At 47.3% G+C, this 22,867-nt stretch overlaps 1 protein-coding gene across 1 annotated transcript in view; it reads right to left on the minus strand.

Moving 5' to 3' along the window:
• The window catches only part of CHST15 (carbohydrate (N-acetylgalactosamine 4-sulfate 6-O) sulfotransferase 15), a 38,800-nt gene that overhangs the window by 14,516 nt on the left and 1,417 nt on the right, over positions 1 to 22,867 (minus strand). The window contains exons 2-4 of the mRNA XM_006867464.1: positions 22,039 to 22,378; positions 19,272 to 19,418; positions 14,376 to 14,532 (exon numbers count right to left, since the gene is read on the minus strand). Coding sequence (XP_006867526.1) covers positions 14,376 to 14,532; positions 19,272 to 19,418; positions 22,039 to 22,378 — 644 coding nt within the window. The remainder of the gene's footprint in view (positions 1 to 14,375; positions 14,533 to 19,271; positions 19,419 to 22,038; positions 22,379 to 22,867) is intronic.

Below are 22,867 nucleotides of genomic sequence, written 5' to 3' on the forward strand. Positions count from 1 at the left end.
CCCCACACTCCACTGACCAGACAGTACATGGTCCCCACCTCACAGGACAGTTAGAGAAGGAGCCACACAATGACTAAAGTCAATGATCAGAGTTGGGGACTAGCCACCCGGGCTGGATTTTTTTCTTTTCCTTTTTCTGTAGGTGTGTTTTATTGTTTTAGGTGCAGTGTGATTCTGAGCCAGGTCAGTTCTGTCAAAGGATTAGTTCATGGGTTACAGAAGACTGACAAACAGCGAGCTATATAGAACGGCAGACCCACACTTAGGGCCAACAGGAGACTTCACTGTCCGCAAGGTAGGTGCAGACCACCAGTAGACAGTTAGGATCTGAAATCAAGCTGAACCACACTGCCTGGGCGGCAGTGGCTCCGTGGTAGAATTCTCGCCTTCCACGTGGGAGACCTGGATCCGACTTCCAGCTAGTGCTCCACATGCGTGGCCACTGCCTGTCTATCAATGGAGGCTTGCATGTGGTTCTGAAGAGGAAGCTTCCAGGCTACGAGAGACTAGAAAGACAGGCCTGGTGATGCACTTCTGAAGACAGATCATGAGTCCGGTTCACAAGTGATCATGGGAATGGCGTTTTGTTCTATTGTGCATGTCGAGTCAGAAATCAACTCAACAACAGCTAACAGTAACAACCACAATACACTGCGTGATCTTTTATTATTTGGATAAGCTATCTTATTGGTTATTGCAATAGCTCATTGTACCAGAATTACATCAGTTCTTAACTGGAGTCTTGGTGAGACACTATAAGTCCTGGGCAGCTAACCATAAGGTTGGTAGTTTAAATCCACCAGCAGCTCCTCAGAAACCCTATACAGCATGGCTGTGAGTTGAATCCGACTCAGCTACACTTAACACTAACAATAGGAACAGTTCTTAAATAATGTCTCCCTGAGTCTTCCCCTCCATGTCCCAATAGTTCAGCGAGAACTCTCCTCCTAGCTGGCTGTCTCCATCTTTTGTCTTATGTTTATTCATGCCATTTTTAAATTGAAAGACAATTCATAAGGTATAAAAATGATCATTTAAATTGTGCCCCGCAGGGAGCTTTCATATATTCAAAGTTGTGCATACATCAGGACTATCTTACTGCTCTGTTGGTTTGCCACATGTCACTTCCCAGAGGGGCCCACGTCAGATGTCACTAAGGCCACAGGCTCAAAAGGTCCTCAAAATACAAGTTTCCAGCTTGGGTTCAACACAGAAGGATGCAGGACCTCGGTGTTTCTGAACTAGACAATGATTCCAGTTACCGCTCCATGCACACAGCTTTCCAGAGATCCCAGGCTGACCACCTCCCAGACAATGCCAGCCCCACCTCCCCTGGGCTCCAAGTGCTCAATGCCATGGGGGCAGTGCTTTCTTTTCAACCAGGAGTCCCCGAGGGGTGGGGCCCACTCATCCAGTTCCATCCCCTGGTGATCCATCCCCATCTGGACTCCAGGGAGGGTTTCATAAACAAGGCAACAAACGAAAGCCCAAGCTGTTGACCTCATTAGTCTCCGTCTGCCAACCTCCACGTCCAAATCAGTAATCAATAGCTGCTTGACCTCTGAAGCGTGTCATCAATAATGATTATGTCCCCAGTCACAGTGACTCACAGACATGAATGTCTCCCTTGGAGGAGCCGAGGAGAAGGACTGGCTACCCAGCTGATCAGAAGAAGCGTCTGGGTTGTCTTTGGTCAGAGCAGGTAGTGAGTGAGGTTTACATCTCTCAGACATAGCAGTCATATTTGGGTCTCATTGTTGTTAAGTGCCATCAAGTCAGTTCCTACTCATAGTGACCCTGTATAGGGTTTCCGAGGAGCAGCTGATGAGTTTGAACCGCCAACTTCGTGGTTCTAACTGACCTGTGGTCCAGTGCTTTAGCCCATTGCACAACCCCAGGACTCCCGTTTGGATCTAGAAATGCCTACATGGTGCAGAGCCTTCCAGCACTTTTCCTGTTGACTGGGGCATTTGGGTGAGGTCCTCTCCTCCCCATTGGGCCCTTGAACAAAAGGCGTGTTCTGAGTTTACCAATCATGGCCCTTGGTCAACGCTCATGCAATTTTGCAGAGCCTCCTACAGCAACACCACGCATCCCTGGCTCCTACAAGCCCGTCACTGCTTACACGGTACTCTAACATGAAGAACAAGTGACCCAAAGGTGAGAACATCAGGTGTACAGAGCCTTCACAGGAGCCCAAGATGAAAGGAGCCCAGGGCCCATGGTTGCTGGACTGCTAGCTGAAACATTGGCACTTCATACCTGCCAGCCCTCTGCTCCCACAAAGATTTCGAGCTTTGGAAGCCCTATGAAGCAGCTCAACTGTGTCCTATAGGGTCACTCTGAGTCCGAATCGACAGCAGTGGAGAAGGTTATGGGTGGCAGGGGATCAGGATGAGGGGCCCTCATTGTAGGCAACTGGCACTACACACCAGGTGTTCAGGTCTGAACTGTGACCCCAGATGATACGCCGATGTTCTGACCTGCAAACATGACCTTGTTTAGAAACAGGGTCTTTGAAGATGTTGTCAGCTCACGTGACTGCGGTGGGTGGGTCCTAATCCAATCCGAGCAGACACAGACAGAAGGTGGCCATGTGTAGACAAAGGCAGAGATGCAACGATGCTACTCAGGGAACAAGAGAGACAAGAGCACCCTGCCCTCATCTCTAAGGAGCACAGACTGCTGAAACCTTGAACTCCCAACGTGGGAGATGAGACGTTCCTGTCACTGAGTCACCCACATGGTGGATTTAGTTAGGGCAGCCCTGGGACACCAGACACCAGACTGGTTAGTATGTGACATGGGCTGTCAACTGCCCCCTCCCCCAGCACAGCCAGCTTCCTGGGACTAACAGTCCCGGTGCTCTGCCTGGCCAGCCTGAGGTCCATGCTAAGTGCCCTGCAATCTCTCTTTTTACCCAGTTGTTCCTCTCGCGGAGAGCCGGCCATTCCAAACAGTCCTGTGGGGATGTACTGCCAAGACCTTTATAAACATTGTCCCAACCAACAATAAACACCATCCTACACACCGGAAGACTCAGTGTGCTGGATTTTCCCAGCAGTAACAAGATGGGCTCTCTTCGAAAGGTTACCCTTAACATCAGCACCAGCTGTCCTGGGCCAAGGTTGAGGGTCCCTGCCCCTGGTGGCTCCGGCCCAGTTCTATTAAAGTGACCCCACACCACTCTCAAGCAGTCCTGGTGTGGCACTGTGGGTTAATGCGCTGGACTGCAAGGCCGGTTTGAACCACAAGGTTGGCAATTCAAGCTCACCAGTTGCTCCTCGGAAACCATACACAGGGTTGCTATGGGTCAGAACTGACTCGATGGCAGTTAACAACAACAACAATCTCAGAGCCATAGGAAGATGTCAGTGATACCAAACAGGGGCCTCTGAGACACGCATTGAATTCACCAGGAAATGAACAAAAGCTTGGAGGTCACCCTCTAGCCAGCAATGTGCAATTCTTAATCATCCGAAGCCACAAGAGAGAAATGGGGAATGAGAGACCCATTCGTGCCTGTTGACACCCTTGGTGGTTCCAAGGATCTTTATCTTTCATCCAGCAGGAAGGTGTTCTGGTTTCCTTTTGGGATCATTGATATTTATGCCTAATCTACCCGTGCTGAGGAACAGCCAGAATTGTTAGTATCTGTGCAAGTCTATAACAGGGGGAAGTTATCACAAGGCTTTCAGGGTACTGGACTCCCCTTCTTGTCTGAGAATTGGGATCTTTGGAATGAAACTGGGCCTTCTACAGGCTGGAAGTTGAGCTGTTAGCAGAAGGGCCAGGAGAGATTCCGATCTCAAGTCAATGACACAAGCTCGGTTCAGCTCCCTCCTGTCCATGCTGGATGCCAGGGGCGCCATCTTGGTCTCTGATGTGAAGAGGGAGAAGGGAAGCTCAGATGGGTCATGGCTTATTGTTGCTCTTGTGTTCTGTAGAGTCAATTCTGACCCATTGTGACCCTGTTTAAGTTTTCTGAGGAGTGACTAGAGGATTTGAACCTCTGACCTTGTAGTTAGCAGCCCAGTGCTTATCTTACAGCACTACGCCAGGGTCCAGGCTTAGACATTTGAAAAACCAGGGGTTCTGACTGCTCACCAAAGTGGGGACTCCTCTGCTGCCAGCTCACAGTCCAGTCCTAGGTTACAAACACTTCCCAGGGCAGCCTGCGTCCCAACACAGTCATGGAAGATGCCTCAACTGACGACGGCTCTGAAGGGTAGTGCCAGCTTAAAGCTCTCTGTGGGGTGGGAATCACAGCCAACACTGCCCCCCACAATCTGTCGTGTCCTGCTTGCCCCTCACAGGGTTCATCAACACTCCCCATAATTCCCCTGTGCACACATTCTCCATCTCAGTCGGCTTCTATCAGCCTGTTAAGCTCCATCCAGTTGGATCTGACTCAGCAACCCTGTATAGGGTTTCTGAGGTGCAGCTGGTGAGCATGAACTGCCAATCTTGCAGCCCAGCACATTAACCCACAGCGCCACTTCAGGACTCCAAAGAGTGAGGCCAGTGGCTATGCACAGGCACAAAGAACCTACAGCACCCAGTATTCCCAGGTGGTCTCTAACCAGGCCCAACCCTGCTTAGCTTAGAGAGCAGACAAAATCAGCCTGTTGTTATTGTTGAGTTTCGTCAAGTTAATTCCAACACAGAGCAACTCTATAGGGTTTCCGAGGAGAAGCTGCTGAGCTTAAACCACCGACCTTGCAACTCAAGCTAACCTTGCAGTTTAGCGCATTAACCCACAGCGCCACACCAGGACTCCAATGAGATCAGTCTAGGTAGGGGTGAAACTTAACTTCACCCAGACATGAGAGAGAGCGAAGCCCAGTCTAGTTGCTTCTTAACAGGTGACTTCACCAGGTGACTCCTGATGGGCCACATGACTCCTCAGCCCCAGGAGGTCATGGCTCGTAAACCAGCCACTGCAGCAGCCGGCACAGAGTGTGCAAATGAGGCGCTGCCCAGAAAGGCCTGGAGCCAGATCCTGGGTTGGCATCTCACAGCCTGGCCCTGGACCCTCAAGGGCACAGGATGAAAAGGACGGAGTAGGCTTTCCAAGATGGCATCACATCTAGCACAGGAAGTGTGCTCCAAAAATACTGGCCAAGTGACTAAGCAAATAATAAATTCGATTATGATTTGCAACTACAGAGATCTGGAATCATTAGTTATTGTTGTTAAGTGCTGTCGAGTTGGTTCTGACACATAGTGACCCCTTTATAGGGTTTCCAAGGAGCAGCTGTTGAGTTAGAACCAACAACCTTGAGTTCAAGCCAACCTTTCAGTCCAGTTTTTATCCTACAGAGTCATTACAACATAATATGGAGTCCTTGTGTGGCGCTGTAGGATAAGCATTGGACCAAAAGTCTAGTCTAGACTAGTCCAGTCCAATGATGGTGGTGGCGGTTGTGTGCTGTGGAGTCGGTTCTGACTCATAGCAACCCTGTCGAAGGTTTCCGAGGCTGTAAATCTTTATGGGAGCAGAAAGCCTCATCTTTCTCCCACGGAACGGCTGGTAGGTTCGAAGTGCCGACCTTAAGGCTAGCAGCCCAACTCGTAACCACTACGAGTCTAGTCTAAACTAGTCAAGTCTAGAGATTATATCACAATGTTGCCAAGTATTGTTGTGTTGTTTCCAACTCATAATGACACGATTTAGGCTTTCTGAGGAGCAATTGGTGAGTTTGAACTGCCGCCCTTGGGTTTAAATAGACTTTGCGGTCCTGCATGTACCCTACAATGCCGCATTACTTACCTGATACCTTCCCCTTGTTTCTGTATAAACTGTTCTATATATTAGGCCATTCATTCTCACACAGAAGAGGAAGGAGTTTGTGGCGCAGCAGTTTAAGGGTTGGGCTGCTAACTCCAACATCAGAGGTTCAAACCTACAATTTGCTCGTTGGAAGAAAGCTGAGGCTGGCTGCGCCGGTAAAGAATGAGTGTCCTGGAAACCCTAGGGACTGGTTGGACTCTGTCCTGTACGGTTGGTATGGGTCACAATCAATTGACAGCAATAGGTTTGGGCACTGGAAAAGGCAATGAGACCATTTGACCAAAATCGGGGGGTGGGAGACAGGCAGTCTGTGCCCCGAGTCTGTGTCCCTATTACCCTTGGCTCATTAGCAGCCCCTCACCGCCACACACTCATCCACAGAAGGGGATCGGTGAAACCAGGCTTCTTGTCCAACCGTTTCCATGTCGGAATGACCAACTGCTGCTAAGCAGATTCATTTCATTAGAGCCTCGTCTGTTCATGGTTTATAGTCATAAATAGATTAACTATTTAACCAGTCCAGTGGGTTGTTTTGGGGGGAAGGGGAATCAAAAAACATTTATATAAAGTGGAGGAAGAAAACAGCCACTCAGGCTCCAAGACTCAGGGGGTTGGGGTCAAGATCTTGTCATTCTTAATGGAACTGTATTTGTTCTCCCTTCCTCCTGACTCAACATCATAAAGTGTGGACGCAAATGTTCCCAAGACACCTGTGCACTGAAGAGTAACACACAGAACCTAAGCCAAAATATAGGCCCTGTGAAGTCCCAACAGACAGAGCCCCAGAGCCCACGCCACATGTCCCCTGAATGAAATAGGGAGGCCGCTAAACTGGAGGGGTCAGCGCATGCCAGTCGTTCCTCCCCATTTAATGGGGGCTGTAATTGCTTGTGAATTAAAAGGCAGACTATCAACCAGCTCACAGATGAAGAGGCAGGAGGCTAATGCGAGAAGCGTTTGAAAATCATCTTCTCCACTGAAGAATCGGATTAAATGAAGAAACATTATGCTCATAATTGTCAGCTTCTTTTTAATTAACTGGACCAATTTAGCGTAGACATATTTAACCGTGATACAGAATTGTTATCACCTCCTGCACAGAGACTCACACCATGAATCTTTGGCCCCTTGGCCCATAGGAACTATCCCATCCAGTTCTCCCCATCATTCCTCTGTTCTCCTCCAAAAGAAAAATCAATCAATGGACTTATCTTTGGATGCTTATTTTTCCAGACACTTAAAAGCAATGCTTGTGATTTTGCTTATAATTCCGATGAGGCAGTTGTGGTTCAGCGTAGAAGTCTCACCTTCCATATGGAGACTAGATTTAATCACCGACCAATGAACTTCAAGGGCAGCCGCTACTCGTCTGTCAGTAAAGTCTTACGTGTAGCTATGATGCTGAACAGATTTCAGCAGAACTTCCAGATAAGACTAGAAAGAAAGGGCTGGATATCTATGTCTGAAAGCCAGTCTGTGAATATCACTATGGATCACAATGGCTTGATGCCACCATGCCTGGGGTCGGCATGAGTCAGGTGCTGACTCAGTGGTACAACACAAGGGTGAGTCAAAAAGTGTCCATACTCTGGCTGTATAATTTATTTTAATCAACTTTTAGAAAAGACAAATTCATCATTTTTTGACCTAATCTCCTTGCTTTTCAATATACTTTGTCCATCTGTTAACAAGCTTTTATATTCCTTTATTTTAAAATGTTTAGGCTGAGCTACGAGCCACGAATGCACCACTGTCTTCACTTCTTCATGAGAGGTGAAACTTCATCCTCATAAAGCTGCTTTCAGGGGACCAAATAGGAGAGGGTCTGATGGAGTGAGATCAGGACTATAGGGAGGATGCTCTAACACCTCAGAGTACAGTTTTTGCAGAGTGTCCACAGTGTGAGCCAAGGTGTGGGGACATGCAATGGAATTCATCTGTATTGAATCCAGTGTTTAAGCTTCAGCTCTTCAGTGAGCATTTCATGTAATGAGCACTGTTGGTTGTTGAACCTTTTTTCCTGATAGTATTCCAATACTAGTCCTTAAGAATCCCAGAAACTTGTAAGCATCAATCTTTCAGCTGATGGTTGACTTTTGAACTTTTTCTTGGTCGGCGATTGAGGATGCTTCCATCCCATATTCTGCCATTTACTCTCAGGCTCATAGTGATGAATCCATGTCTCATCACCAGTAATGATTTTTTTTTTCAAGAAATTTTTGCCTTCCTTTGGGTTGTTGTTGTTGTTGTTATGTGCCGTGGAGTCGGTTCCTAATCATAGCGACCCTATACAGGGTTTCCGAGGCTGTACATCTTTATGGGAGCAGAAAGCCTCATCTTTCTCCCGCGGGACAGCTGGTAGTTTCGAACTGCTGACCTTGCAGTTCACAGCCCGATTTGTAACCACTACGCTACCAGACTTCAGTCCTAATTTTGTTTGTAGATGTCCAAATGCTTCTGCCTATGCTCTTTCGTGAGATGTTTCGGTCCCCATCTCACACAAACTGCTCGAAATGCAAGTCTGTTATGAATTATTTCATAGACAGAGCCATGGCTGACTTACAAATGATTTGCCACAGAATCCATGGTCACACAGCTACTCACGTGCGAATTCGTTGTTGTCATCAACCATGGCTTTGGATGGATGTCTTAATATATAACTGGAGTTTGGGTAATTTTTGACTCACCCTCATAAGAACAATTCCAACATCTTCAGCGTCTCACATTTGATTACTTACTGAAATAATGGCTAGATATGAATCTAGAATTAGAAATAATTGGTCAGTTGTTTGCGGGTTTATTGTTTTGTTTTGTTTTTTTTCTTTCCTTCTCCAGGCCAAGTAGTTCAAGGACAAGAACAGTTTGGTCCAATCCAGCTGGCAGTGAATAGTCAGGGAATCTCCCATTTGTAAAAGTTCAAGATCAGGGATGACTGCTGAGGACAGATGGCCTGCATGTGGTTATAGGATTTGGAACATGGGCTTGGAGTGTTGGTTTCTTCAAGAATGATCTAAACACACAAGATTTATCATCTTATCTGTCTGGGATAGGGAACAAGCCAGCCATTTCAGACAGGCCATGAGTCATGGGCTTCAGAAAGAAATTCCCATTGTTACATATTTTTACGTGTTTAGAAAAATTGATGAAGCAAGGCTGCTGTCGGTAGCACACACAGAAAATTTGCACATAAAACACACGTTCCGCTGTGTGTGGAGGCCAGCTGCTGGCAGCAAAGCGTGTTTCCAGAAGGCCCAGGGAGGGGAGCAGAGAGAACGTGTTAGTAGGTGGCATCTAAGACGGCACCCAATGATCATACTTCCTGGCATTCACGCTATGCCATCCTCTCCCTTGGAGCACGAGCTGGACCTGGCGACTTGTTTGCAACCAATAAGACTTGACAAAGGTGATAAGATGTCACGTTATGATTCCTGATTTGTTAGCAGACTCTCTCCCTCTCTGCTATTGATGACACACACTGCCATGCTGTCAAGGTGCCAGGAACTCAGAGAAGATGCCATCCCACAGACCACAAAGAGCGGAACCTCGAGTCCCAACAGTCCTTGAGAAACTGAATTCGGCCATCAACCACATGGGAGTGGAGTGGAATCTCCCAGCTTCTGCTAAGACATCAGCCCTCCCTGGCCAACATCTGCCCTGTAGTCTTTAAGAGACCCTGAAGGACTCAGCTACCCTGACACACAGAAACCGTGAAAGGATGTGTATGATTTTCAAAGCTGTTTGGGTTTATCTGTGACACATCAATCAACAACAAATATAGCAGGCACCCCATGACTGGGCTGTTGTTGGCTGACACCACGTCGGTAGGACACACGGTAACCTCGTGTATAACAGAACCAAACACTGCTCTGTCCTGCATCATCCTCACAATTACTGGCCTTGTGCCAATCCTGGTGGGGTGCTGTAGGATCAGCCCTGGACTGCTAGTCACAAGGTTGACAGTTCAAACCCACCAGCTACTCTTTGGAAACCCTATAGACTCCATAAACTGTATAGCTGTTTTTTTAAAAAAGGAAAACTCCTGGTGACCACTGGAGATATCATGTCACCAACGAAGAGTCTTCATACAAGATGGCAGTCGTGGCTCAGTCATGTGAACCTGCACAGTCCCCACTGCCCGCCAGGATCAAAGTCCCCCTTCACAGTGCTCATGTCCCCCAGGGGTAAGAACAGAACTTCAGGAATAGGAAGACACATTTGAAGAACCTGGATCTGTTCCTCAGCAAGAGAGCACGTCTCTCCTTCTTCTCTTCTCAACTGGGTTCTTCTGCTTGGCCCACAATCCTTTGCTTTCTTGACAAACCAGCTCATCCTATGATACCCAGCTGGCACTGTCTTCTCCAGGACAACATTCCTGGACCTTCCGCCAGGAGCCCCACAACACATTCCCTCTTCAGCAACCCCTCTCTCCCCTTGCTGAATCTGTGGTAACAAAACCAAATCATGGCCATTTCCCCCAGCACAGGCTGAAATGTGAGTGCCCACCTCACGCAGTCCAGAGACAAACCAGTTGTAGTTGACCCAGAGAGCTACAAATGGCGTCGATGGCCCTTTTTGCTGGCTTTCTGAAGTGGAAGCCAGCCTGACCTTCCTCCTTTCTCAGGAGGAAGACCCCGGGAGGTGTGACAGAAAGATGTTCCTGAGAGAATGTTCCAGCCTTGTGAACTTCAGCTAAGTGCAGTTTGGTTGGCGTGGGGCGGGTGGTGGTGGTGGTGGCAAAACAGCTATGAAAAAACACCTCAGTGGACAGTGAGGGGACAGCAGTCACTGGCCTTACCTTCCAGGAGGACAGTTAAGTAACCCTGGTTTGTGTCAGCGGTCCTCTATCTGAGAGAGACCAGCTGCTCTGTGAGGAGGCGGCCAAACACCAGGTAGCCTTCTGGTGCTGTCTGGGAACACCGGAAGGAAGGAAGACATAGAGAACAGAGTGAAACCATACACGTGACGGAGTTACTCAGTGGGGTCTAGTCTGAGAATTCCAAAATGGGGTGCACAGTGACATAAATCCAGCCACGAGGGGACAGCACTACTTTAAAACAGGTCATTTGGGATCAACAGTGTTCAATGAAAGAAGCCAGGCCTAAGATCTGACACACATTTTCTCTCACTCTTACACCTCTATTTAACAAATTCATCTGCACAGAAAACTCATCTGGAAGAAAAGACATCAAAATATAAATAATAGTTAAATCAGAGTGACAGATTACAGGTTTTTTTTTTTTTTTTTAAATACAAGGTGGGGGGTGGGTCTCAGAAAGTTTATGGAAAAGCGAAATGAAAAAATAATGGAATTCATCCACAAACTTTTCTTTTGCAGTTTTCCTCTGTATGAACTAAAATTTCCACAACAATCACGTTTTATTTTTATAAGTGGAAGACATCTGAGGAAGGAACGAGGGCAGCGAGGAATTAAACCCAAAGGAAAAAGATACAAAAGGTCTGGCCCTGTCTTGTGTATCAGAAAGGCTCACAAAGGTTTAGACTCAGTCTGTGGGGCAGAAACAGAACTAGTGTGGACAACACTCCCAAAAGCCAGACCTGAACTAGAAGGAAGGAAGAATTTTCCCACAGAGCTGGGCCTAGAACAGACTGGAGCCCATACCTTATGTGATGAGAGCTGGGGGTCTAGGGGCCAATTAAAATGATTTTCCCAAGATTCTGTTGTCCTGCAGGCAGGCATCATTAATAACTCCAGCATCACTCCAAAATACCCAGGTTACTTCATTCAATACCGTACTCTCTTGGCCTCATCCACACGAGGGGACGTCCAAAGATTCATGGGAAAATCCCATTATCTTTCCATTTCATTCTTCTATGAACTTTCTGAAGCTGCCTCATATTGGGCAAGCCCTGATCTTTAAGACAAAGCATCTCTTTCTTTTTTCTCCCATGGTGGGTTCTCCATAACAGCTTGAGAATCACAAGCGTGGCTGACAGGATTCCAAGTGCTAATGAAGTGGGTATTCTAGGAGTTAAACCAGTGGGACAATCCCCATCACCACCACCACCACCACCCACAAACCCAGAGTGTCTCCTAAGTCCTGACAGTACCCAAAGACCCCTCTCATAACCCAGGTCAGACCCTCAAGAAGGTGCGAAAGGCATGACGGTCAGAATGTCTAAGGAAACGCCCACAATTTGTTTAAACACAGCTAGGGTTGCCCCAAGAATAATATTAACATAAGAAATAGCGGTAACATTGCACGTTAAATTCATTTATTTAAAAAAGAGGCAAAATCTTGTGATGAGAATAAGAGATTACTCTTCAAATTGTCTTTTCCCGAGATAAGAATAAACTTTGAAAACACTCTGATGGGTAACTAAGAGAAACTTTTCAATTTTCCTGGAATCTACATTTCTGGCTTTCGTAGAAGTTGGGGTAACCCACACAGGCCATTGCCCTTAAGGGTCCTTTGGAAAATTGATCCTGGAAAAATCTGGTTCCCCAAACCCACCTTTGAGTCAAAACAATGGTCCAAGACCATTGCTCACTGAAAGAATTCAGTCAGTTCCAGAAAAACAGACTCCAAGCATCTAGAAAGAGGTCTGTTCAGGGTAAATTGGGAATGATTTTCATTGTTGTTCAAGGCAATGCTAGATGAGAGTCTTCCTTAACCACGTTGTTGATGTTCAGTGCAATCTAGTCAGTTCTGACTCATAGCAATAGTATTTCCGATGCTGTAAATCTTTACGGGAATAGAAAGCCTCATCTTTCTCCCACAGAGATGCTGGTGGGCTCCAACTGCTAGTGTTGTGGTTAGAAGTCCAGTGCTTATCCTACAAAGCCACAGAGCTCCAGGTCCGGACTAGCTCCTCACTGAATCCTTGCAACAACCAAGTGAGGGAGTATTTTTATCCCCAGTTTACAGATGAGAAAACTAACATCTTCTCCAACCTAATACCTGGTGTGTGATGACGTTCCACATAGGATTGGTGAGTTGAAATCAGGTAGCTGTTGAATTGGTACATGGAGCCAAGAGACCCACGCCCCTGCCTGCCTCACATCCAAGGCGGGAAGAACATGATGCTTTGCTTACTTGAAGCTTAGTGCCCTGGAGTCCCAATTCTATGGGTATATTTCCAGCCTCTCCCCATTTGTGTGTGGGTGAGATGCAAGGATTCATCCTGACCACAGATTTGTTTATCAGTTCTATTCGGAGGCTTTTTTCCATGGCAATACCAAGAAGATCTGGGAAGTGTTTCAGAATTCTCTCATCCATGGACACTCCAATAGAGAGCTTACCTCAATTTGCAAACTGTGTATTCAATAAACTTCAATCGACTTTTATTACAGGCTTAATATGATTTTTGTTTAGACAGTATGAGCCCACTTAGAAGAAATATCGAGAACAGGCAAATGCCTAGAGTTTAATAGTGGCTATCAGTGGCAGGGAAGAGTGGGCATTCTTGTTAAAGGGGTACTCACTGAGGACCTGTCTGGGGGAATGAAACACATGTGTAAATGGCTGCACAGCATGGTGAATGTAACTGTAACACCCCTGTATTGCACGCTTAAAGGTGGTTAACATGTGCGTCAAGACAAAAGAAAAAAGAGGGCTTGGAGACTGTGGTTGAGATTTGGAAAACTGTTTTCTGTAGATCTCACACGGAAATTCCTACTGTAGATTTGCACACTGGAGTCCTGGTGTGGTGCTGTAGGATAAAGAACTGGACCGCAAGGTCAGTTTGAATTCTAAGGTCGATGGTTCAAACTCCGGCCTTGTATGAAAAGCCAATCAAATAGATAGGAAGTCTCCTTGGGCCTGGGGCCTGCTTCCAATCTATTGGACACTCAGGCAAAGCCTGCTGCTTTCTGCTGGGTCTGGACCCTGCATCTGGCTCATCACCTGACCTCTGGGTCTTTGGATGCAGCCAGAGGCCTGCTCCACTGCCTGCCAATCCTGGAAGTTGTCAGCATCCTGCCACGTTACCCACCTGATCTGTCAATCCTGCTTGGTTCATCAGCCCTGCAGCCTGACATCTGATCCTCAAACTTGGACTTATTCACCTAGACAACTGTGTGAGCTATTTCTTCGATATAAGCATCCCTTTATGTTTACATTGATGAGCTTCTCTAGGGAGCCCAGCCTAAGACACAGATTTTACCACAATGATTTATTTTTTCTATTTTAATCTCCTTTTCCTTGGAGAATATCCAAGCTGGATCTAGAAGGAGTCACACATGTCAAGGCACAAACCTTCACACTCTGCCAAGCTCACCAGCATCTTACAATACACAGCAAGATGTACATTTCACCACTTCAGGAACAACGGGATACGTGTTACTGGGGAAACTCACAGCGGGAAGGGACTCTTGTTTTTATGCTTCCTGGTGTGGCGCTGTGGGTTAATGCGCTGGACTGCAAAGCTGGTTTGAACCACAAGGTTCGAGTTTGCCAGCTGCTCCTCAGAAATCCTATTTGGGTCGCTATGAGTGGAACTGATTCAACAGCAATAAATACGTTAGTTCAGAAGGAAATATGTGAGGCAATTTGTTGGGGGATTAAAAAAAAAGAGTCGAAGACACATCACTGTCTTGTCTTCTCCACCCAAGGACACTCACCTCTCCACCGGGTCCCTGAGCATGACAATCAGCTTGGCGTGGGGCTGGAAGGCGTGGATGAAGTCCTGGACCAGAAAAGGCGGCTCTCCGTCAGTGCTGTTTTCATAGAAGAAGGTCCAGGCGTTGTTATCCCACATGGTGGACGCGCTGGCCTCCCCTAGAGATGGAAACACCACCCATGAGTAATGGCTTGGGTGCTAGCTCCACCAAGGGCCTGGGAGTAAAGTGTCCCAGGAGTTACAGAGGCTAGCTCCCAGGATGCCTTCTCTTAAAGAGCAGTGGCCCCGAATGTGTCATCCAACACTGGCAGATGGGACTCCAGAATAGGGGGCTGAAGACCACCTGCTGCCACAGAGACACACCCCAAACACCTCTGTCTCGAAGTCAAAGTGATCTTTGCCATATGTGACCTTCACCCCCCACTCCAATGCCCTGGGTGTCCACAAAAGCTTTCCAGCACTGGGCTGCCGGTTTCATAATGGTTCACGGTGCGCAGCTATGAAGCATTTTAAGGGCCCATCAAGAATGCGTTAGATGGTTTTCTTCAGAATTAGGGGCAAAGGTTAAGTCAACCATCCTCAGGAGGACTTGGGACATATCCTGCTTGGGTCTTTTTTTGAAACCCTAACAGTCCCTGAGTTACAGAACCACTCTGAAGCAAGGTAAGACAGAAGGGCTTACACACACCCACCCCCCACCCCACACACCACACACCACCAACTGGTCTACCCCCGACGTATCACTCTACATGGGCTCCTGCCCCATCACCCTGCACACAGCTGGCACTCAATCAGTGCTGGCTGGTAGACCAGGAACTTGGTTCTGGCCCGTTTACCAGGATGTGTGTGACCGATGGATTTCCATTGCAGAAGATCACCCATTAAAACTGTATTTTTACTTCCCAGTGAGATGTTTGGAGTCCTGGTATAGCGCTGTGGGATAATGCGCTGGGCTGCAAGGTTGGTTTGAAGCACAAGGCTGGCAGTTCAAGCTCACCAGCACTCCTCTGAAACCCTATACAGGGTCACTCTGAGTCAGAACCAACTTGATGGCACTGAACGACAACGTGACTGGTGGATGGAAACTTTAAACAACATCGGGGACAGGGGAGAGGCCAAGACACAGATAATTTCACAACACACAACTTTCTCAGACAACTACACCAATTCCTTTTTTTTTTTTTAATCTCCAGAGATTTAGAAAGAAAGACAAATCCATCCATCAACTACACACTGTTTACCTGGCATTCTACACAATGCAACACCTCAAAGTCCCTTATTCAGGGAAAATTGAGCCAAAAGACTGAGAGTCTTTGGTCAGTGATCAGGGCATGAGAACAATGCAGGGAGTTAGCAGGTCTTATTTACTCTGTTGGATGCAATCACACCCAGGTGAGCATTTCTGCTCTGGTCTTTGTAACAAAAGAGACACCCTAGGATACAGAAAAGACAATTTAATCAGAAGTCTTTTGAAAGTTCTACTCACAAAGAGTAAGGGAATATCAAAGACAAGTATCTATAAGAAAATTGGCATACGTTCTGTCAAATCTGGAAAAATAACTGATTCTACAACCAGAGAAGGATTTTCTAGTGCTCTATCCCTTATCTCTCCACCTTTCCCATCCACCCACTCATCATCCATTTCTTCCAACTATCCATCCTTCCATCTATCTATCCACCCATCCATCTACCCACACATCCATCCATCCACCCACCAATCCACCCACTCACCAATCCACCCACCCACCTATCCACCCATCCATCTACCCACACATCCATCCATCCACCCACCAATCCACCCACCCACCAATCCACCCACCCACCTATCCATCCATCCATCCACCCATCCATCTACCACACATCCATCCATCCACTCACCAATCCACCCACCCACCTGTCCATCCATCCATCCACCCATCCATCTACCCACACATCCATCCATCCACCCACCAATCGACCCACCCACCTATCCATCTATCCATCCACCCACCCATCCAACCATCCATCCATCCATCCACCCACCCACCCATTCATCCACCAATCCACCCACCAACCCATCCATCTATTCACCCATCCACCTACCCACCCATCCATCTATCTATCCACCCAGTTCCTATTTGGCATCTATTACGTGTCAAGCATTATGCTTGGCACTGGAGATATCTGAGTGAAACAAGATAGATGTGGACCTTCCCTCCTTGAACCTCACAGTCAAGGTGAAGACAGAAGATGCAATGAGTAATCTCAGCACTGCTTGAGAGCACTGTCACAGGGCAGGGTGCCATGAGGGCAGAATCAGGGGTCTCTCAGCACGTCTGAAGCCCCAGCCCCATGGAGCCCAAGGTGATTAAGAACATCACACCTCTCCAGAGCATCTAACCCAGAGGAAGAGGATCAGAGTGAATTGCTGATGCATGCGTACAGAACAGATCTGGTCCAGCAATCCCATTCTCCAGAGCTCAAGAACACCAAGACTGGTTTGTTACATAGCGCACACCTGCCTGGTGGCACAGGCAGGGACAGATCCCAGGTCCCCATAGGTCTCTCCACACTACCTATCCCATCATGAAGCCACCATTAAAGCTCACCAGAATCTCTGTTCCCTACTCCCCACTGCCATCAAGTCAATTCCAAGTCATAGGAACCCTAGAAGACGAAGTAGAAACACTCCATAGGGTTTCCAAGGCTGCAAATATATGAAGGCAGACTCCACATCTTTCTCCCGAGGAGTGGCTGGTGGACTCGACCTGCTGTCTGCTCAGTTAATACCCAGTGCTTGACCCACTGCACCACCATGACCCATTAAAACCTATTACCTAGATATAAACAAAGTCATTTAGTCTTTATCCTTCTACTTTTCAATCTGCTGCTGGTGGCGGTGACTTGGAGTTGATTTCAACTCAGAGCAACCCCATGTAACAGGGCAGAAATGCCCCATCGGGTTTTTTCTAGGCAGCACCCTTTACAAAAGAAGCCTTGGTGACATGATGGTTAAAGCGCTCAACTGTGAACCAAAACATTGGAGGTTTGAACCCACCCGTCGCCCCTCAGGAGAAAGATGTGACAATCGGCTTCTTATGATGGCAACTTTGGAAACCCTTGGGGCAGTGCTAGGGCGTCCAATAGGACCACTGTGAGTCAGCCCTGACTCAACGGCAGGGGCTGGGAGATGGCACCTTTACCAAACAGGTCATTCTCCAGCAGAGCTAGAGTGGGGTCCAACCACCAGGCTTTCAGTTAGCTGCTGAAATTTATTTATTCATTAAACTGAGGAACTGAACTAAAGCTTGCCCCGTTTCATTCCTTATCAGGTCTCCATTTCCTGGTCCTTCCATGGGTATTTTTAGCTTTCTTACAGAACGTTCAATTTTCTGAGCGGCACATGGATGGGAGTCACAGTAAATACTAGACTTAGGGGTGGGGGCTTGGATCCCCAAAGCTGCAAGAGGGTAACAAGTAGCCAGGTCACACCAGGGGTGAAAGCATGACCTCATCTGGCTCCTAGTGACCTAATCAATCAATCTAGACTTAATCAGGTGTGTAAGTCTGTCCCCTTGGATATAAGCATTAAGAGTAGAAAGCCATCCTTCCAGTGACTGACTACAACCGATCTCAGTCAGTAATTGGCTCATTTAATTGTGTGCTCAAATTCCAAGGCCACTAGAAGAACTAGATGGTGTCTGGGTGCCACTCTGCACTGTCCGGAAAAGGAGCACATTAGAAGGTCCTGGACAGAATAGTAGAAAAATGTAGGCCAGAACTCAAAATCAAGAAAAGGACCAGACTTACTGGTTAGATGGAAACTGGTGGAACCGGAAAGACCATGGCCCCTAGTCAGCCTTCAGGTCTGGGACTGAACTCACTGAACTCACTGAACGCACACCTGTGGCTCAATTTTCAGCCAAACAATAGATCTCTAAGAGGAACAGTAACAGTAGGAAGGTACACAGGTCCACATTCCTTAGAATAATCAGTCACTTGAGATCAAATGAGCGGCATTTACCCAAGGGCAGAGTTCAGAAGGGTTAGGAAAGGAGGAGGGATGGAAACAGGAAACAGGGAGGAAGTGGGCTACGTGATGTTACATTGTGGGGTCTGCAATCAATGATATGAAATGAGATGTGCATGGATCACTGAATGGAAAAATAATCGTTTGTCAACCAATTCACAATATAGTAAATGAATCAATATAAATAAAAACTCTACACATCTAAAACATGAAAAAGGGCAACTAATTTAAGCAAAATACAATTTCATTTCTCTTTCAGCAGGAAATAACTGAATAAACATCTTCTCTTAAGTTGAGTCCAGTGAAAGAGTGACTATATATGTCTTTACCTAATACTGGTGTACTTAAAAAACAAAATAATTAATTGCACACCAAACAACTTCATTTTGAATGTCGAAGACTTTAGGTGGATAAGGGCTAGGCTTTTTAAATGGCAATTTGTCATAGATGATGTCTTTGGGCTGGGCCTTTCCAAAAGTATCCTCTGATCCCAACTGCTAGGGTTTACAAAAGCCACAAGTAGCCAACAGATGACTAATCAGTGAATTGGCATTTCTGATCCCCCATCCAAGCTTACTCACATCATCAGATCGTGAAAAGTCAAGAATGAGTACTTAAGTTCAAGAAAAGCAGGAGTGCTCAAACAAATGACAACTTAAATAAACCTCCCTATTCACTGTGCTTGAATCTCCACGCAATTAGGAAATTGACTAAGCGTTACTGCTTTACAGAAACCGTACCACTGATGTGAATGGTTTGTGTAGGGATGAGACTGACAGCCACCTGGGGACGTGGGCACCTGACAAGTCTGCAGCAGTCATGGAAATGTTCTGCAGGTGAAGCGAAGCTGGGCCCAGCCCGGATGGAGGGAGCTAGCAGGAGCCATACCAATAAGGATTTTATTCATCTTGCTCTGGTCCTTCCCGGAGCTTGTCTGCAGTCCTTGATGAATCTGGTGTGCAGCCAAGTCAAACAGGTCCAGGTAATCTTCCACAGGGTAACGGTCCCTAAGTCCATCTCGCAGGCGGACGATGCCTAGGAGAACCGAGAAGCAGGAGTTACTGAAGACCAAGGTATCACCACTCAGGTAGTGACTTCCTGTGAATCAGTAGTTACCTCTCACCCCAAGAAGTTCCTCAAGTTCCCCCAAGGTGTCAGTACATTGAGATAGGCAGAGCAATAAATATCCTGAAGTCTTCAACATCCATCCCATGCCCAATTCCCTACAAACCCTCTTTCCCCTGCCTCCTCTGGAGATGGTCTTTAGAGGACACACAGTCCCTCTGCCTCCTATATATCCGATATACATTAAACTTTGTTTGTTTTACCATACCCCTATCTCTGAGTAATAGGCTTCCTTCCTGGCAGGGAGCATGGACCACTATTTTGGTGTGGTGCTGTAGAATCAGCACTGGGCTGCTAACCACAAGGTTGGCAGTTCAAACCCATCAGTGGCTTCCCAGAAGCCCTATATTGGTTCACTATGAGTTGGAACTAACTTGTCAACAAGTGGGCTGACAGCAGCCAATCAGGGGACAGCAGTCCAGGATTCTTTCTCCCTCATCAGAGTTCACCTGCATCTTGTTGTTGTTGTTGTTGTTATGTGCCGTGGAGTTGGTTCCAACTCATAAGCCCTGTACAGGGTTTCCGAGGCTATAAATCTTTATGGGAGCAGAAAGCCTCATCTTTCTCCTGCAGAACAGCTGGGAGTTTCGAACTGCTGACCCTGAAGTTAGCAGCCCGATTCATAACCACTATGCTACCAGAGCTCCGATCTTCTTGAAGTTCCATGAAAAAGCTGCCCACTTGTCCAGTCAGTAAGGGGACTGGACCATCTTCTGGCCAGAGGGTTGAGTTGAACTCACTAGTTATTTTGATATCTGCTAGGTAGAGCCAAAGTGTATGTTTTGCCTTAAAAAATGGGTAAAATTTACCCTCAAGCTTATTAAAAGGATAAACTGGAGGCTCAAAGATGGTCCAGGTTGCACGGCGGTGACCGGAAGGTTAAATTCAGAGGCACACCCTGCCCCCCTCCTCCATGCCCTCGGGAAATGGTTTTTCATTAAGGGAAAGGAAAAAACCTTCAAGGGGCGAGTCCTCTATGGCAGGAGAGGGTGTTCAAGAGCATCTGGCAAAGAGAGTCCTGGCCTGACAGCCGGGGAACCACAAAAGCACCATTACAATGCCCATCCCTCCAGGAGGGGTGCCAAGTGGATCAAACATCCATCATTTGGGGCCGGTCTACATTATCTTCTCCTCAGGAATTTTAAGACGTTCAAAGCCACCTGAGACCTTCTCCTGGGAAAATGCCCTCAGGCCTGCCTTTGGCCAGTGCTGACCATTTGTCATCTCAGTCTGCGTGACCAAATGTCTCCTGGCAGAAGGGAAAGGTCATGGAGACGGGGGTGGGGCAGAACTGGCCTGCAAGGAGGGAACCCAGGGACAGGGTACTAGGAGCAGGGTCTCCCAGAATGACCAACTTTTGGTTTGTACACCCACCCTGTGAAGTAGACATGGCAGAACAAAAAGCAGAAAAGCTTTCTAGGCCCAAGGTAAAGCCACCCGAATGCTCATGGTCTCCTGAATGAGGGAGGCTGAGGGAGGTAGGGAGCTGAAACAGCCATGAACGCCAGTTTTTCCCCCCATCCTCTCTCTTCCCAGGTGGAGGCAGACACCCTCAAACAAAAACACCTCTTGAAGCCCACCCACCTGACACTGGGCACTCCCTCCACTGGACTGGTATTATGTACCAGGGCACTCTGGGGTAAGAAGGGCAGCCAATTTCTGTGCTTTGCCCTGCACACAGCTGGCACTCAATAAACACTCACTGGTGCATGGGAACTGGGGTTCTAGCCCCTATTGGATCTCTCCCTACAGAACCTTTACTTTCACCAACTACTTGTGGGGCCTTTAAAACTTTGACATGGGACTAATTGTAACTGTCACAATTGTAAAGGTAGAAGTTTTGTAACAAAAATGGGGGAGTAGTTAATCTTACAGTCCAGAAACAGAGGGCCCTAGGACCATCAAGGAGAAGAGCACAAGCAGAATGAGAGACCTTATCCAGAGAAGCAGTGACACCAGAGATGGTGCAAGGAGAGAGGGAGCAGCTGAGGACTCTGGACTCATGGAAACAGAAAGCTGTGTGCTGGCGGCCAGGAAGCAAGCTTGCAAAATGTACCCCTTGGTTGTTTAAATTATTATACATTTCTGAGTATTTTTGTGGACATCCCCTGCCCCCACCCCAAAAAAAACCACGACAAAAAACAGAGGGAATGGAAGCAAATACTGTTGAATGATGATACACGGAGGAGATTGTAATCATTGCAATGAAACTATGGAGTAAAGCCAATGTTCTCCCATGTAAACGATCACTCAATTCACAATAAAAACTAAAAAAAAAAAAAAAATGTTACCACTGGGCCAACTGGGTAAGGGGTGTAAAGGTCACAGTACAATGGTCTCAAAATTAAAAGTTAAAACAAAAACCAAAGAACATCTTGACATGGAACCATGGAATCTCTTGGTCTCTGGGGTACTTTATCTGCCTGGCCCCTCCCAGAGCATCAGCCTGGCACACAGTGACCTCTCACCCCCAGGACCTTCCAAGAGCTGGAAGAATGGGGTGATGGGAAGCTCGGCATCCCTCACTCACCGAACCGCTTCCTGGTCCACCAGTGTGGCTCCTTGATGGCAGAGAACTTCACCTCGGGGTGCAGCCGGAGACGGTCATAGAGGTCGGTGGTGCCACACTTGGGCTGCCCGATGATGTAGAAGTGAGGCAGACAGCGCAGACGGAAGTGCTTGCCCTGGGCATGCGACAGGTGACCCCAGAAAGCCTTGCGCAGGGCATCGAAGGTGGAGCGGAACCTTCTCGAGTAGAGTACGTAGGAATTGGTCAGGTACGGGTCGGTGGTGTTCCTGCCAGAGAACTCCTCATACCAGCAGGGGCTTTTACTGTTTGGGAGAAACTTACTGGGGATTACTGAGAACATCTGTAACAAAAAAAGACAGCAAAGGGGAAGGAAATGAGCAACCACGTGCTAACCTCAATATGATTGCTGTTGTTGTTGTTAAGTGCCGTCGAGTCGGTTCCGACCCATAGCAACCCTGTACAGGGTTTCCGAGGCTGTAAATCTTTACGGGAGCAGAAAGCCTCATCTTTCTCCCGCGGAGCGGCTGGTAGTTTCGAACCGCTGACCTTAAGGTTCGCAGCCCGATTCGTAACCACTACGCCACCAGGGTTCATATATATATATGAGAAAGCCTCATCTTTCTCCCGCGGAGCGGCTGGTAGTTTCGAACCGCTGACCTTAAGGTTCGCAGCCCGATATTTAGTACCGTGTTCAAACCCATAATACCATTTGATTAAATCCTAGACAAAGCAATCATAAGAGCTTGATGGCTCCATATGATAAGCACTGGACTACAAACCACAAGATTCCCAGTTCAAGCCTGCCAGCTGTCCTGCAGGAAAAAGAGGA

Source organism: Chrysochloris asiatica, unplaced genomic scaffold (genome assembly GCF_000296735.1).
Source record: "Chrysochloris asiatica unplaced genomic scaffold, ChrAsi1.0 scaffold00105, whole genome shotgun sequence".
NCBI lineage: Eukaryota > Metazoa > Chordata > Mammalia > Afrosoricida > Chrysochloridae > Chrysochloris > Chrysochloris asiatica.